Source organism: Thamnophis elegans, chromosome 6 (genome assembly GCF_009769535.1).
Source record: "Thamnophis elegans isolate rThaEle1 chromosome 6, rThaEle1.pri, whole genome shotgun sequence".
Classification (NCBI taxonomy): domain Eukaryota; kingdom Metazoa; phylum Chordata; class Lepidosauria; order Squamata; family Colubridae; genus Thamnophis; species Thamnophis elegans.
The window spans coordinates 71,294,616-71,312,775 of record NC_045546.1 but is presented as its reverse complement, the minus strand read 5'-3'; the positions used below and the strand labels follow the sequence as shown (position 1 = coordinate 71,312,775).

General features: G+C 37.7%; 2 protein-coding genes across 7 annotated transcripts in view; one reads left to right on the top strand and one right to left on the bottom strand.

The window, feature by feature from the left end:
• The first annotated feature begins 127 nt into the window (after nt 1-127).
• On the top strand, nt 128-2,634 carry CCDC96 (coiled-coil domain containing 96). The gene is made up of 2 exons (XM_032219963.1): nt 128-1,240; nt 1,720-2,634. The coding sequence occupies exons 1-2, from the start codon at nt 167-169 to the stop codon at nt 2,263-2,265; spliced, it is 1,620 nt and encodes a 539-aa protein (XP_032075854.1). The 5' UTR covers nt 128-166; the 3' UTR covers nt 2,266-2,634.
• Nucleotides 2,635-11,415: 8,781 nt separating this feature from the next.
• Nucleotides 11,416-18,160, bottom strand: part of KIAA0232 (KIAA0232 ortholog) — a 75,524-nt gene continuing 68,779 nt past the window's right edge. For 5 of the 6 annotated variants that reach the window (XM_032219580.1, XM_032219584.1, XM_032219581.1 and 2 more), the window contains 4 exons: nt 17,863-17,937; nt 17,453-17,578; nt 14,903-15,000; nt 11,416-13,918 (listed from right to left, as the gene is read on the bottom strand). In XM_032219580.1, the coding sequence (XP_032075471.1) occupies nt 13,739-13,918; nt 14,903-15,000; nt 17,453-17,578; nt 17,863-17,937 (479 nt within the window). In that variant the 3' untranslated portion in view covers nt 11,416-13,738. The remainder of the gene's footprint in view (nt 13,919-14,902; nt 15,001-17,452; nt 17,579-17,862; nt 17,938-18,160) is intronic. The other variant, XM_032219583.1, reaches the window with a different exon arrangement.

The following is an 18,160-nucleotide window of genomic DNA, read 5'->3' as shown; positions in this document are numbered from 1 at the left end:
TTGTGGGCGTGTCCCAGGAAGAAATAGCCAATCGACTTCGAAATCCCCGGTGCTCTTTCACGCGCGACGTCCAATCAAGCCTCGCTTCTCTTAATTTCTTCCCATTGGTTGAAGAAAGGAACTTTTGTTGCCTAGCGACGGAGCAAAGCGGTTTGTTTACGGGGAGATGCATGCGATGGAGGAGATCCAGGAGGAGCCGGAGGAGATCTCTACTCCAACACCTGAAAATCTGGAGGATGTCGTTGTTCCGGTTTCCCCGGAACCACATAAGTCGCCCGCGGATGCGGAGAAAGCAGAGGCCGCGAAGAGTGCCCCCGCTGCAGAGCCGCCGACTCGAGGAAGAGCGGCAGACGAGGCGACCGAGGGAGAGAAGCCCCAACGGACGAGCGAAGAGCCGCCAGCATTAGAAGGGGCGGACAAGGAGCAACCGGAGGACGCAGCCTCGAGCGAAGGTCCAGGAGAAGCCGAGGCCCCGAAGGATGCGGAGGAGACCAAGAGGAGCCCCTCGGAGATCCCTTCCCTGGAGAAACTGGAAAAAGAGAGCTTGCCGCCGGACGAAACCTTACCGTTCCTCCGCCACTTGCCCATCAGCGCCTCCTTCGAGGAGGACGAGCCGGAGGAGCCGTCTCCGTTGCAGGTGGGCGTGGAACTGGAGCGCAGGATCAGCCGCAGCCTCTGGGAGCTGGAGCAGAGGAAAACGAGCAGCCGCTCCTTAGATGTGGGTGGCAGCCCGGAGAGCATGGAAGGAGCCCTGGAAGCAGAGACGGAGGAGCAGAGGGAGCGGCGCGAGGCCGAGGAGCAGCGGCGGCGAACCGAACTCATGGACCAGTACCGGCAGCTGCTGGCCGAGCGAGGCCGCCTCCGCAGCTACAACACCAAGCTGCAGGGCAAACTGGCCGAGCTCTTGAACAAAGCCAAGGGCAAGGATCGCGCCCGAGAACTAGAGCACCACATGCCGGACTGGGAGCAGCGCTACAGCCGCTATCTGGCCATGTTAGAGAAGTTGCGTAGCCAGCAGGCAGAGGAGATGGCTTGGTACCAGAAGGAGATCGATGCTCTCCAGCAGTCCTGCGAACAGAAATTGACCAAGGTGGAAAGTGAATGGAAGACCTACCAGGCGGTCAAGAAGGAAGTCGCTGTATATACTATGGGGAGGCGGCTAGGAGGTAAACAAGCTGCCATCAAGGAAGTGGACAAGATCCAAGCTAAGGAACAAAGCAAGGAACAGGAGATGACGGAGGTGAGCCCTGCATAGAGGAGGGATATTAAATGCCCTATCTAAACAGTCTGCTGTTGGGATAATTGCATGTTTCTCAAGTGATCATAAGGGAAAAGTTGTCTATCAAGGCCAATTCTGTTCAACTCATTTAGACTCATTTTTATATATAGTTAGGAATCATCTGTGATAGTGTTATTGAACACTAAATCTAAAATCCCATGCTCTTTTAGGGGTAAGTCAGTGGGGCTTATCTGAAAGCGTGGACAAAATTATCCTGTAACTTAACAGATATCAGAAAGAGAAAATTTTCTCTTTAATTGACTGCAGAGGTCTTTGCAAACCATTCCTAAAGACTCTTCAGAACTATTATCCAAATCTCTGATTTAGAGAATGGCTAACGAAAGGTTCGCATGGTACACCAAACTGTATTTCAAATTAGTATTGCTCCAACATAAAACAATTATTTGGTGGTGTTATTAGATCAGTTTTTATCATTTTAGGTACGTCTTGAAAATATAAAATTGAAACACAGGATCCAAAAACTTGATGCAAGTCTAAAAGCCCAAGAAGAACTGGCGGAAGGTTTACATTTAATAGACTTTGAGCAGCTGAAGATCGAAAACCAGACTTACAATGAAAAGATTGAAGAGCGTAATGAAGAACTTCAGAAACTCCGGAGAAAGGTCACCAATACAGTACAAGTCCTATCTCAAGTAAAAGAAAAACTGCAATTTGTGGAAGCAGAGAATCAAGGCCAGAAGGCTCAACTAATGGCAGTAGAAAGTCTAGTAGCGCAAAACAGAGATATATTAACAAGGACAAAGCAGGCTCGTGATAAATTGAGAATAGACAATCAGAGGCTTCAACAGAAATGTGGTTTACTTGGAAATACATTGTTATTGAGGGACTTTGAGGAGAAAGTGGATGCTGCTGAGATACTGCAAAAGAAATTGGAGATACTGAAGCGTCATCATGCTGGATTGTCCCTTACTTGCAATGGAATCAAGAAGAAAATCAAAGGAGCAAAATCTTTTCTGCCATTCTAAATGTCTTTAGTAGTAAACAGAACAAAGTAATGTATGAAAAAAATCAAATAAAACATACTAGTGCCTTTAGATTATATTCTAGGTAGGTGTAGTTCAAGCCTCAAATCCAAATAGTCATCATGAGTGCTTATATAAGCAGGATAGGATATCATTTTAATAATAATAAATTCATAAATACCCTATTAATTGACAGCAAAAGTATACAAAGCTAAACTCAACAAAATATTCAATTTTAATGCAAAAATAGATTATAAGCAAATGTTGGCAATTATTAATGAATAAGCATAATAAAATTGAAAAGTGCTTAGCCTCCATTGAAGAAATTTGCCTTTTTATATGTTTTAATTAGCCATAATAGGTAATGTATCTTCATTTTTCCTTGACTCTTTAATAGTATCAAAATTATTCTAGTAAATAAAAAAATGTTATATATCAACATCTTTTGAAACGATTTTTGATTATTTGATTATTTGATTCTTTCCTCAATAAAGATGGTTCTCAAACTTTTTTTTTAATATCCTTAAATGTGTATTGTATATGTGGGAAGTGGGAAATGACAGATGTGCTCAGGGAATTGTGATAGGACAAAGGACTTTGAAGGTTTTTGAAACAGATATGCTTGTTACTCTTGGAGAAAATTCTGAAGAGCGTAGTTCCCCCTCCCCCACTATATGTGGAAAACAATGCAATAACATTTGCCAGCTTGTCTGCTTTGAATTTTCAGTAATTTGGTGCTTTGCAACTGGATTTGGTTCTGTATTTCTTATTGGTTTTAAGATAAATTATATGCATGTTTTTAAAGAAAGCTGTAATTTTTTGTAGCTTTCCCCATCAGGTTTACTATAGACCGTATTTTTCGGAGTATAAGATGCACCTTTTTCCCTAAAAAAAAAAGAGGCTGAAAATCTGGGTGCATTTTATACACTGAATACAGCATCTTTTGCCTCCCCAAACCCCGCCCCCTTCACCAAAATGGCCATACATAGCCTTTAGGAGCCTTGCAGAGTGTTCCTGGGGGCTGGGGAGGACAGAAATAAGCAAAAAATGGGCAGTTTTTTGCTCAATTTTGCTCCCCCGCCCCCAGTTCCCAGGAACACTCTATAAGCCTCCTAAATGCTATGCATGCCCTTTTTCGACAAAAATGGGCCTGTTTTTGCAAAAAACAGGGTGTTTTTTGCTTATTTGGGGGGGCAACCCCCAGGAGCACTCTACAAGCCTCCTAAAGGCTATTCAAGCCCTTTTCTTTTTGGGGAAAAAAAACGGCCCGGTTTTTGCAAAAAACAGGTTGTTTTGGGAGGTCTGCAGAGTGCAAAACCTTTTTAAAAAAATTTGCCTGTTCAAAACCTTGGTGTGTCTTATACTCCGATGCGTCTTATACTCCGAAAAATGCGGTAGTTTTTAACCAACCCATTTTTTCCTCAATCTTTCAACATCATTAGAAATGAAAAACCTTATAGGATTGGTGTCAATATTCGGAGTGTGGTTAAAGAACTATAGATCCAAAACATGAAAGGCTTCGCTTGTCTATCTATCTATGTAATATGGGCATAGGAGAATGTATGTACGGCAGTTGTAACGTGTGGCTAAATGCAAGTAAGGGATATTTATAGGTCGGATATTGAAATATTCAAAGCATATTGTTCATACCATTAGCACTGTTAATGAAGCCAAGAATAATATGATGGTTCCTTCACACTTTTTCTTAAAAAAAGAGGGCTTTGTTACAAACGTTTTTGTGCTCCTATCCATTGTTTTGTATTAATATAGTCAGGTTTTTAATGACTTCTCGCCTATTTGCTTGTTTTATGTGTCACAACTACTCAGATCTCAGATTTTCTTCAACTTTTTTTTCTTGCGCTTTTTTTCTTTTAATTTTTCTTTTTTCTTCTTTATATTAGTTTGTGTTGGGGTTTTTTTTAATTAAAAGATTTAATAACAATTCTATATTCAAAAATGGGTGGCCTCAAATAGATGGGGAAAATAAAGCAGCTGCGGTACATATATGAAAAAAATTGTCAGACTGTAGAACACAGGTGTCAAACTTGCCGTGTCACATTGTGGTCACTTGATGTATTGCAGTGTTTTTTCCCTTCACAGAATTGGAGTAGGCATGGCCTGCTTGTGACACATCCAGCCCACGGGCTGCCAGTTTGACATCACTGCTCTAGAGCAGTGGTCTCCAACCTTGGCAACTTTTAAGACTTGTGGACTTCAACTCCCAGAGTTCCTCAGTCAGCTTTGCTAGCTGAGGAACTCTGAGAGTTGACGTCCAAAGGTCTTAAAGTTGCCAAGGTTGGAGACCACTGCTCTAGAAGAACAAATACAAGATGAAGAAGGAAATTTCATACTGCTTTCAGACTGAACTTGAAAAAAAATACTCTTAATTTATTCTTCCAAGTTATTAATAAAACAAAGATTATGAAAGAACCAATTAATTCTTACAATTGCAGAGGGAGATATCTTAATTTTGGGAGGTATGAATAAAGAGATTGATTGATTGATTGATTGACTGACTGAATTCAATCAATTTTTATGGATGCCTATCTCACCAAATGAGACTGGGTGATGAACAAAACTTTAAAAATAATGCAAAATTTAAAATACGAAGCCAAGAAAAAATTACCCAAATTAACCAATGTCCTGAATACACTCAGAGCTTCAAGTTCAGACAAAAGCTAGGTATTTAAAAAACTTACAAAAAGCCAGAGGGAGAATGTTCCATAAGGCAAGTCTTTGAGGCCCTGTCCAGTGGCACTCCTTAGCTAACAAGACCAGAAGCATGCCTATTCAGTTAAGGTGCTGGCATACAAATCTGGAAACTGTGAGTTCTAGTCCCACTTTAGGCATAAAAGCAGGCTGGGTGAGTTTGGGCCAGCCATTCTCTCTCAGTCAATCCACCTCACCGAGTTATTGTGATGTGGAAAATAGGAGGAGGAGGAAGTAGTACTGTTCATCATTTTGAATTACTTATAAAGCAATATAGGATAAAAATCAGATGGGCAGAAAAACTGAGGTGAATTTTCATTTCTATTTGGGATGGAACCAAAAATGCTTTATTATTAATAAATAATGTACTATTTTAAATTAAATTATTTTGAATTATATAGTTAAGTCCAGAAAACACTGAAGAATAGCTGAATAGGATGTTACTTTTAAGATGTATAGATCAACAAAAATATGTCTTTAATCATTCTATAACTTAAGATAAAACTAGAGGCAATTAAAAAAATTAAAGCTGAGATATGATGGCATTTCTGCAATATACCAGAAGACTTTCCAAGTAATCGTAGTTAAAACTATTATTCAACTAATAAAAGAGATTCAGGAACACTTAGCTATAAATTTGGAAAGATTTTGATTTGCCCATAGACATGCAACCTAATTTCTTTACTGAATGTAGATTATAAACTTTTTAAGGCAATACTCAAAAGATAATAAATGGTGTTTAAATTGAAATGATATAACTAATCAGATTGGATTTGTTCTGAAAAGACATCAGAGATTTATGTTATTGATTAAATCACACCAACAAAAAGTGGCTACAGTCTTTGTTTATACAGAAAACGTATGACAATCTAGGATGTTTGCATTAAAAAGATGTAGCTTTTTAAAAATGGGGATAGATTATAAAGGATAAAATGCCAAGTTAATAGTAAATGGCTATTTACCACTACCATACATTATACAAAAAGAAAAGACAATATTGTCCCCCTTCTCCTTTTTTTACTGGCATTGGAACTATTGGCAATGAAAATATGTCAAGAAAATAAGACTTCTGAGATTATATGTCATATGCGATTCAAATTGTTCGCCCGAACCAGTCCTTACTGGTCGAATTTTACCACTGCTGTAGAGCTTATATTATACTATAATGTCAGGTGCTTAATAGATTACAGATCATATCTCCTATGGCCCTAATGCAGAAAAGGTGGGAATTCCAGTAAATATATTTTTTGACTGGCACAAATAGAAATAAACAATTTATATGAGATCATGCAATAATAAGCAAAGTATTGGACATTTGGAATCAGAATCTTGATTGGAATGACCATCAGTGAAACACTTGAATACATAAAATTGATATTATCTAAATAAGTAACAGATTTGCCATTCAGACTGCTGCACATCGTACATATTATGTGACACAATTTGGCAACACTTAAGGAATAGTCATTTGAATATGAGAACAAGAGGTTTAAATACAATGAATTAAGTGGCCAGGGAATTAACAGGTCCTAACAAATATTGGCATAAAGTAGACATTATATAAAAGATGTAATGTATGGAAATAATAGAGATAAAGCATATGTAAAACGTGTGTATGTGTGTGTAGGTAGGTAGGTAGGTAGGTAGGTAGGTAGGTAGGTAGGTAGGTAGGTAGGAAGGTAGCAAGCAGGGGTGGGTTTCACTGGTGTGGACCGGTACGGGCGTACCGTTTGGTGAAATTTAGCGTGCCTTAGCATACCGGTTCTTCCGGAGGTCCCTGAAAAGCCCATGTAGCGTACGCTGCCCTCTTCTCTTTGATAGCCGCCTTGTTTCCAATGAAGGTGAATCCATTCAGAGGAAGGAAATTGCATGGATTTCCCACCCCCTTCATTGGAAATGCGGCTATCAGAGGAGAGAGCAGGCTTATCCAACGAATCTTCACCTCCTGTTCCTTCTTCGCCTGTTTGAAGAAGCCATGCGGGGAGCGCTCTCTTGTCTTTGACAGCCGCCTCGTTTCCAATTGAGGGGCGAAGAAATCCATGTTTTTCTTCCCTCTGCATGGATTCCCTCCCAATTGGAAACGAGGCGGCTGTGAAAGGGAGCACGCCCCGCGTGGCTTCTTTAAACAGCAGAAGGAACGGGAGAGGAGTTCCACACAGGGCTTTTCAAACAGCCGAACTCCTCTCCTGTTCCTCAGGCAGGCCGGATCAGGTGCGCGCGGGCCAGGCTGTTGCTCCTCCTGCCGCTGCCGCTGTCAGTGAGACTCTCGTGCGGGGAAGAGAAAAAAATAAAGGCTCCACGGCGGCGGGACCGCCCCGCCATGGAGTGACCCACCCCGCTCCCCCGCACGGCAGAACTTTTGTTTTTCCTCTCAGCTCAGTTCTTCATCATTCCTTCCTTCCCTCAGCACCCACCAAAGAGCTGGCCCCACTTGGCTGTCCTTGCTGCCGCTGCACCCCTTCTGCGTGCCCGGCTGCCGGCCTGAGGGCGAGCAAGCGATGGCGGCGTGGGGCGGCTGCTACTGCTTCTGGGCTGGCTTTGGGTCACGCTGCTCAGCGGGCAACACCCCAACTCCCCTGCCTCTGCCTCAGCAGCAGCACCTCCCACCCGCAATTCCTTCCCTCAGTGCCCACCAAAGCGCTGCCCCCCATTTAGCTGCCCTCGCTGCCGCCATGCCCCCTCTGCGTGCCCGGTCGCCTGAGGATGAGCAAGTGATGGCGGTGCAGGGCAGCTTGTGGCGGCTACCGCTCCTGGGCTGGCTTTGGGTCACACTGCTCGTCAGGCAGCGCCCCGACTCCCCCACAGCTGCGCCACCTCAACAGCAGCACCTCCCACCCGCAGAACCAAGGCGGGGAAGAAGATCGAGAGACGTGGGACCACAGACTTCCCCCCTTTCCCCCGCCCCACAGCTCACTTCCTTGGGTGGGACCAGGGTCCATGCAGGGTGAGTGGAGTTTGCGACCAACTTTAAAGTGAATGGAGCTGTTTGTGACTAAATGGGACAGAGAACATAGAGGGATGAAAGGGAACATGGAAGTAATCTAGTCCAACCCCTTCCCAAGGCAGGAGTCCTTAGACTTCCTTCTCTTTGAGAACTATCAGTGGCAGACATGCAGGAAATGCTGTGTGTGTATGTGTGAGAGAGAAAGAATGAGAAAGAAAAAAGGAAAGAGAAAGTTGGAGAGGGACAGACAAGAAGAAAAGAAGTGAGAGAAAGAAAATAAGTGGGGGAGAGAGACCCAAGAAAGAAAGAAGAAAGGAAGGAAGGAAGGGAACTTATGATCACAATTGAGCCCAAAATTTTGGTTGCTAAGCAAGAGCGTTGTTAAGTGAGTTTCACCACATTTTCCAACTTGGCCACGCCCACCCAGTCACATGACTGTCAAGCCACTCCCACCCGATCACATGACCGTCAAGCCACTCCAACAAAACAGGCCATACCTGCAGAATAGGTTCTAAAAAATTTTGAAATCCACCACTGGTAGATAGGTAGGTAGGTAGATATACATAGTTATATAAGATATATATGTATAGATAAAAGAAACACAATGGATATGTAAAAGATGTAGAAGTGCTGCAAAGAAAATATAAATGTATAAATAAAATAAAAAACTAAAAAATAGACATCACAGTAAAGTATGTTTGAAGGTTTTTTTGGCTCCTTCACCACATGGGTAGACACTGAGTTTAAATTTAACATTTGGAAAATATACAGGAAAATAATGCCTAACACCTTCTTGTTTCGTTATTACTAAACATTTATTCTTATGAATATACAAAGAAATTTGCTCTATGGAATCAATTAGTTTAGACTGAAAGACCTTATTATAATACAAAGATAAAAATGTTTGAGGTTCACAGTAGTGTAATTCATTGGACTAATTTTAGTATCTTCGCATTAATAGCTCAGAATCATAAGAATTGCAGAAAAAAGGAAGAAATCTGAGAGAGACAATTGAATTTTAAAATCATTTAATAGATAATTTAGAGCATCTGGTAGGTCAATTTTTTAAATAAATTGGTGGTACAATATGATTTTTAAAAACCAAAAAGACAAAGACCACATGATTATGTGGATGCAGAATTTAGATGTAGTATTACATTTGCAACAATGGAATTTCAATAGAAAAATATTACATTAACGCCCAAAACTAGTTAAGAGAATATTGGTAAAAGATAATTTAATGTCAGTATATTACTCCAGCTTTGATTGTTTAAATTGATAATTCATTTTTAAAAAACTCACTGAAGATGTAATGAGCAGGTGGATCATTTTTTTGTATCTAACATCATATTGTAGCAATTACAATTCTGAAAAATAATTCAGAGCAGAGTAAAAATTAAATTCTCATTTCAACCTGCAATACTTTTATTATATTTACAAAACTGATTTCCTCAACTACATTTCTACATATCAGTTGCTGTAAAGGTATAATATTCTCATTACTGGAAAAGTTATATGATTTTGCATAGAATCTAATTAAAATTGAAAGGCCCTTCTTAGACTATATCTAATACCTGGACTCATACCAAATAAAACTACCCTATATAGGATAAAGCTATATAGGTTTTCCATATCAGAACCAACTTTTAGAAACATGACTAGATTTTTTTTTAGAGTGCAGTTTCACTTCATAATTTATATTTTATCATATTGTTGATTTTGCTTCAAGCTTAAGAGTGGCTTTTAGTTCTTTAAAATTATTAAAATTATTCAATTACTCATTATTATATAACATTGGGAAATTATAAGTACCATATTTGTAAACCCTCTTTTTATACATTTACTGATCTATATTTTATTCTTTTATCTCTTTATTGTTTGTTTATATATCTTCTTCCAACATGTTTGATTAAAAAATAGAAAAAATATATACAATGAAGCTTTAACATGGTATCATTTATCTTTTACTTTGACAGATCTGGCAATTTGTTGAAAAGCTGCCATTTGGGGAGTTCACTGAAGGCCCTGTAAGCTTTTCTGAGTAAAAGTGTATTTCTAAAAATATTTTTGAAAACTTTTATTAGGAGCATGATTAGATGCTGCTACCAATCTAATGCTTTCACAAATTCTGTTTGGGCTGAAATTAATTTTTCAAGATTTACAGGATAATAATAATCTATATTAAGGAACTGATACGCAATACCACTTGAATGCCCAGGATGCAAGCCACAAAATTAACTGCTAGTGCCATTCAGTTTCCTAGAAGCTTTGAATCTTTTTAGTTATGTTTACAAAATGTCTTTAATAGGATATGTCTCAGTTTGGGAACTGAGTTGCTTTCTTAATACTGAAGTGTTTCCCGATTTTCTTGAGTTAGCACAAGCATAAGGTATGTATATTTGGAAGTAAATGGTTATCACAAGCATAAGGTATGTGCATTTGGGAGTAAAAGAAATAAAAGGAACTTTTCATTTATTTGAATACTTAGCCATTCTATATACTTTCTCCCCCAAAAAGTGTATCAGCTTCAGCTTCTATTCAGGCAGGGATACAGAACTAAACTCCATATAACATAACCAAACAGCATCTAACTATGCAGCAACACTAGCCATTCACACTAGCTAGCGTACTTTCAAGCATCACCTGCCTAGTCAGCACTTGTAACTATTTCTCTTTTCTGTCTGAAGATGAGAGTTAAGGGAATTTCTTTGAGGGATACAAACATAATTGTTTACATTATTCATAGATGGAAACTGATAATCACAAGATTTTTTTAAGGTGCTCAATTTAATGTGAGAAGAGATGGCATGAAATTAGCAAGTTTTAATTTTATGCTCAGTTTGGACTGCTTTGTAATTGACACATATAAGCTGTTATGATTCAATATGAGACAATAGAGGACTTTCGTTGAACATACACTATAGCAAACGTTTGCTTTTACAAACCAATTTGGGGTAAAGGTTGTTAAAAATGAATTTAACTGATATGATTTATATTACTTGCATCAATTTACATAGCCTGCATAGTTGACTATACAACTGATGTTATTTTGTCATGCGAATGACTTAAATGGAGACACATAACACAGTTATGTAAATAACACATTTTGGGATAAGAGAAATACATATATTAGAAAAAAGGAAATAAAAACCAGAAAACACTTTTTAAAAAGTGAAAAAAATGTGACAAAAGAAAAAAAAAACACAGTATATCATTTTTCCAAGTACTTTGTGTAGTTCTTTTTCACATTGTATGTATTTCTATTATAACTATCTTTCTGTTTTGCTCTATTTTCTTTTGTTATTATGATTTTAAAAACAATTAAAATAAATTTAAAAATTAGGAAAGTGTTCAGAAACAGAAAAAAAAATTTAAACTACTTAATCTGAAGGCAACTAAAAGTGGTCCATAAAATTGAGGTTTGCTGTACTGTACAAAGTTCTCTATTTGCATAGTGCTATTTAAGAAGCAATCTTATATATTGAACAAAGACAACACAATTTCATTATTCTTTTATTTTTTTATTTGGTGTTAAGTAACTCCACAAAAAAACAAATTCAGTTACTCTGATGTATGTGAAATCAGAACAATACACCACTTGAAGCGAAAAGGTAGAAACAAGTTCAGCCCAGGAATGAAAAACTGATACTTCAGTGCTATGGATATGCAATGTGCTTCATACCACAGTGCATTCAGCATTTCCACTTTTAAATTATCCTTGCAGAAAACAGAAACACAAACTCACACATCCACTTTCTCACTGGAAAGCTTCAGAATTTTATCCATTCAGTTATGAAACAAATAAATATTATTTGTTATTGCCCACACATGTAACATACACGTTTTCAAAGGTGTTAGAATATTGAATCATAATAAAATGAACCATCCTTTCACTGAGGTGAAAGTCCAAATAAGCTGAATTTTTGAAGTGTGGGCTCTTCCCTCCCCAAATATTCCCATTTGGCTTTTCATAATTCTAACAATGCTTTACATTAATCACTAGGCTTTATCAGTTTTGTTCTTTTTGCTTTCATACTGACAATAATATCCTTAGTGCATGTGCCTATATAACATTTTAAAGGAAGCTCCAGAAAAAAGTAAATATTTAAACACATATCCAAAATTTCAAATAAGGAAGAAAAAAAAAACCACTGTAAGGATTTGTAGTATGGATGCTAAAATAAAAGTTTAAAAGCCATTATTAATGTTATTAATGACATTTCCCTGGAAGGTACAAACCAAGCCAATGGAGTTGGGAGTTTCAACTGAAAGGATGATATACAATCCGTACAAGGAGTTGAAACTCTAGATCTTAAATCTTGTACTATGAATTAAGAAAAGGCAAAAAAACTTCATTCAATTCAATTAAGCTCACTAGCACAGAATAAAAATTTAAAGCCAGTTCAGCTTACCATTTCAAAAAAACTATAATTGTTAAAGAGTTTCTTGCCTATTAAAATTAATGGCTTAGCATTTTCAAGTCAACAGTAAACTTTCTGTTCTTTCTGGTGTCTTAAACATGCCGCTATTATATAGTTTTAAAAATTTAAAACTATGAAATGGTATAAACCAATATTGCTCCTTCTGACATGATTTGCATAATACATTAGTAGCACAGGGAGTTGATAGTCTTGCACAGTTACATTTTGACAGATGCATTGACTATGTTAAAATAAACCTTAAGAGCAGGTCACATAAAGCAACAATCACTACTGCAATCACACATGTAAATCATGTTCCCACTCCCTCCCACAACACACAACTTACTCCTAACATTCTCTCAGGACACGAGGTTAGCTACAAATTTTACTAAATTACAGCTATAGTAGTAGCTAACTGCAGGAGCCATTGGATTTATTCTGAGTGATATACTAATCCTCTGCATAAAAAATATTAAACATTGACTCTTAAGATTTCTTTTGTTGTTCAGGCCAACTATATGAAGCTCATTTCAAAGTTCACTGTTCCATAATTTCCTGACAATGCAATCCTAAGTACACTTACAAGTATGAAGTAAGTGTGCTTGCTCAGGCTGTAGTGTCACTTGTTGAATCATCTACTTTTCAACAGTCCTGAAAAAGAAGAAATACTAAACCCTAAAAACAAGAGGGGGAAAAGGGGGAATGATCGTTTTTCTTCCTCCTCTTCCCTGAAAAAAATGAGCAGCTTTTTTTAGCTAGCAAGAAGGTAACAAACAATTGTTCCAACTCTGTTTGTTTCTATGCATGTTAGGAGAAGAGATCCTAGAATTGAAAGTAGAGTTTCTGAAAGTCTCTAAAGCACAGCCCTAGTATTTCTACTCCCGAGTTATAAGATCTTAAAAGACAGGACAAGCCATACATGCTTTCCTCTCACATTCAGAAAGGCACTGATAGATTACAGTGTTAAAGTATTTATCTCCCAAATCTTAAAAGCCTAAATGTGCTAAAAGATAAAATCTCTGAATAGTTGTAGACACTGCAATGCTAGTAGGATAGTAATACTGATACAGCTGCAGTTGAAAATAAAAATAACTGCAACTAGGATGCAAAAGAGCAGTGATACTACTAAGACAATCACATGCACATCCATTCTTGATTTGACAACACAATCTACTCTAGGTCCAAATAGCCAAGGAGCTAATATTTTGGAGAAAAAGGAGAAAAAAAGCTTCTAGTGGGATCATATCCCACTATTAAAAATAAAATACCAAGAAGAGAAAGATAAATACACTTCTGAATCCATTATATGAAGGAAGAACTCAATTTGTTTCTGAGTTACGAGCCTTCTGGAAGAGTTTGCCACCTCGTGTTATTCCTCAAGCCATCCTTTTATCCTATAACTTTATAAGTGAGTTCGAGAAAAAAGCTCCTCTTCACAAGGATCTGTCCAACCATTTCCACCTTCTGATGCTGCACCTTCAGAACTGGAACTGTCACTGGAGTATAACTTCTTTCTAAAGCCATTTGATTTTATTTCAGAATCTCTTGAATCTGCACACCTTGCTTCATGAATGGAAGAAACCTATGGGATTACATTTAAAAACATTATACATTATAAATTGTAAAAGGAGAGTTAAAAAACTTAAAAATCAAAATCAGTCACATTTTCACATTGTATTTTTTTAAAATTGAATTAAAATTGATAGTAAGCAGATTTTTGTTGGCACTCAAGAAAAGGGAGAAAGATTGCATTCATAATTGCTCTTTTTCATAATTGCTCTTTTCCCTGCAGCCCTTAGCACCAGTTTTAACTTCTAAGGAACCCTCTGGGACAATGTGCTGAATGATTCTGTCAGAAAGGGAGAGAAATACTTCCTTTATTTATTAGAACTCAGCTCATCCACTCTGGGAAAAAAGCCTTCTTATTCAGAGGAGCAAGGATGGGTCCAATCTATTGTTAAACTCTGGGAGTTTTGATCTATCACTATCAATCCTGAAAGATACACAGTGAAGTCTTCTATTTTAGTTTGTTTTTCATTAAAACATCTTTTGTCTCCTCTAAAGGGCTATGATTTGAAAAGGACTATCAACAACATCTCTTTAGTCTGGGCTTCTTTTTGTTTGGTTTTATCACATGGATGAATTGTGAATTCATGAGTGATTTGATTATATGCCCTTAAAACAGAGGTAATCCTTGTTTAGCAGCTGCCTTATTTAGCAACCATTTGTGTTATGATATAAATAAAAAAAGTACTTTGCAACCTATCTTCATATTTACAACCTTTGCAGGTCTGTAAAGCAAAGGAAAGCTGAAATAAGATTGCAAGCATAGTCACGGTTTTACTTAGTGACTTTTTGGTTAATGACTGAGTTGCTGGTTCCAACTGGAGTTGCTAAACAAGGATTATTTATGTATTTCTATCAGAAGATTTAAAATTAAAAACTGTTCCCCAATTCACTCTTAATTTTATTACAAACTTAACAATTATAACATGTCTTCCGTTCTTTAGCGACATTTACATATTTTAGATGAATCTACCATACCTGATATGTTTTTTCAACTTACCATATTAAAATCTTGAAGATGATCTTCGCTGTGTAGTAATTCTTTCAAATCCGTGAATTCTTCATCGCTATTCTCCCTCTTGATATTTGAACAGCATTCTTTGAAAGTTTAGTTTCAAAGTATCAAGGCAATGATGGGAGAGAGAAAAAAGGACTTTAAAAATTAAATTCAGTAAGATCTATGTAAAAAAACCCTTATAGTTATAATATTTGTTAACCAAAAGTAAGCTCCAGCTGGTGAAAAAAACCCAATTTCCGAAGTCAGGTTAATTTCAGACAAACTTTTAGACTTATTTTGAAAAAAAAAAAAAAGTAGATCAAGAGGTATTTTGGTAAGTCAGCCCCAAGATTCTCCCATGACACCACTTTTAATTTCTTCCTGTTCACTTTACTCATCCACAAAATGCACAATCAATATTTGATACTATAATGCTCTGATTGAACACATTTACATCTGGGTACAGCCCTATTGCCCCAAGAAGAGTTTCACACATATCTCTGTGGATAATGAGTAAGCTCCACAGACAAAGTCCAAATCCACTGGCAACTAAAATGCTGCAGCAGCTTTCAAGTCACTGTTTGTAAGATTAATAGCCAACATTGAACAAGCAAGGAAAGACTATCACTCCAATTTTAAGTGCCAAACATTTATTGGTTTGGCAAGCAAAAAGAATCAATAGGCAACTGCTCTCCAACAAGTATTTTTACTGTTCTGAAACCTAACCTTCCTTGATGCAACACCCTCAAATGTTTTATTATAAACTAGCGGCTAACCCGGCGTTGCCTGGGTATTTATTTATAGGGGGAAAATGTTTTGACCAAATGTAATTTCTAATGTTGGATTTTCCCACTTACCAGAGGGAGCCCGCTTGTGGAGTACTATGAAGCTGTCACCATGGCAACTCCACTGCGCTGTACAGTAGAAGCCAGTATGGCAGTACAGCACAATAGGCTATATCTTAACAGAACACCACCACCCCAAATGGGTGTTAGGGGTGTCTTACCCCCACAGTATTTTTCTCCAGAGAGTAAGTCATCTGTGTACAAAGTTTGGTTCAAATTGCTCAAGGCATTCCAGAGTTATGCTGGAAAACACGCACACACACACAGCCATTTATATATAGAGAGAGATTCACATTACCTTCATACTTCTAGCAGATGGCCCTATGTTGAAGAGATTATGCTACATTATTTAAGCAACTGGTGCATATAATATTTTTGATTTAATTCTGAAAAAGTTCTTTTGGAACACAAAGAAATAGGATTGCAACATGTATGGTGACTCAATAAAGCAGGTGTGTTTACTTCAAACAGTGCAGCTTATTCGATAAGGTCATTCAAATTCTATATGGTCTAAAGAAACATTTTGAACTGGGTTTAAAATATACAGCCCAGTAGGCTGTGTGTACATTATACTGGTATCTTTATGACCTTCCTCTTGAAAGAGACTTGGTTAACACACCTTGAAGTTGTTCCATAGCAAAGATCAATGCAGTGGCTAATAGGAAACACAGCTTTAATTTCATGTTTGAATAAGGATTAAGTATGGCAACTACAATGCAAAGACAATTCTTTGAATGTAGACAATAAATACTTCAGATGTATCTTAATTCCACAGGATTAAACAATTCATTACGAAATAACTGATCTGTAGGGTTAGTACAACACATATTCCCTTTCCACCTCTGTGAAGAAACTCAGAAATCCCAGCAACACAGTCCAACAGAGAAGGCCTTCCTTAATAGCTATGTCCTATGTCAGGGGTCCCAAAGTCGTCTGTTCATTACCCTCTCATGAAACTTCTTATTGTTCATCAAACTCTCCAAACAGTCATTGTATGAACATAATTTAATAAATACTAGTTTCATAAATAATACTACAAATAACAACAACTCCTTGGATAGTCCCATCAAGCCTTTGGCTTGATACTGACAATTCCAGGAAATCCTAGAAGAAAAGCACACTCAGGATATATAAGAGAACTTAGTGATATCTTGAGATGATAAGCTGATAAGAGCCTACTTCCCCTCTTCCTGCCCTTTCATTCAACTTAATACAGCCACTAAAACAGTAACAGACATTTACCATATTCAAATAATTGCCTAACTCATTCATGTCTAGGTCACAAATTGTCATGTTTATCTTCTACATTCTATTCTATCTTAGTAACTGAAGAAAAGGGAATAAACACATGAGATTGTTGGGATCATCTCTTTGACTCCCAACAAAAAAGCTCTGAGAAACTTTTAATTCACTTGGCTCAAGTCACCTATCATCAGTTGTTAACAGTTGTAAAGCATGTGAAAAAGTCACCACATTTATTGAGAGTTTCAATTGTGGAGCAATTTCTGACATTATTACAGGGTAAAAATGGTTCCTACTTGTTTGAAAGGACGATTGTCCTGAAAGTTACACAAAAAAGGAGCAAATTGATGCAGTTTTCCACAATACTACATTCATATGCCAAGAACAGGTGCCCCTACTATCTCATGTACTGTATCTTATAGCTTTTAAAGAGACAAAAATTATCTTGGAACAAAATGGTGACTACCCCATATAGAAATAGTGGCATCCTCACTGGCAGCTGCTGAAGCTGTAGATCTTCCTTGTTGTCTACATGACAAGCTGTGAGAAGAATATCCTTGCTTCTGTGTATGTTGAATGTCTGCCTGGTTACCTGTGGAAAAACAAAAAAGGGCAGATATTGTACAACTATGTTACAGAGTAGTAGTGTTACATATACATGCGTGCACGCTCGCAAGCGCACCAACACACACACACACACACACCGCTTCTCTGTAACATAGTCAATGAACAGTAAGATGTAAGAAAAAGAGCCCTCACTTAAAAGGCTGCCATTCCACATTCTTCTGCCATTATTTCCATTGCCCAGTATGCATTTTTGTGGTTTGGGAGAATGCCGGGTATGAGAGGTGTTGTTACTCTGGATGAAATACTTACTTGTTGAATTTAGGGAATCGGACCGGACCTCTTTGTCCAACAGCTGTTCTGTTCCAACATCAACCATTTCTGATTCTGAAAGAAAGAATTTATAACAAAGTTTGGCAAATACAGTGCCATTGTTATGTTCTAATAAGTAGTGGGTTGTTATTTAGTTAATACAGAGTTTCTGAAGTTTTCAGAAGTTATGGGGCAAAATAGCCTAACTATGAACAGGAATACACTGCTCATTTTGAGAGTGCTTAGAAAGGATAGAAAATGTCCAGGAGTTTCAGGCATACTCTTCCATACTGAATAG

Excerpts from the sequence above, each read along its gene's own strand:
- CCDC96 (XM_032219963.1), top strand. The coding sequence starts at position 167 with ATGCATGCGATGGAGGAGATCCAGGAGGAGCCGGAGGAGATCTCTACT. Across the intron at positions 1,241-1,719 it reads AGGAACAGGAGATGACGGAG|GTACGTCTTGAAAATATAAA; the intron begins GTGAGCCCTGCA and ends TTATCATTTTAG.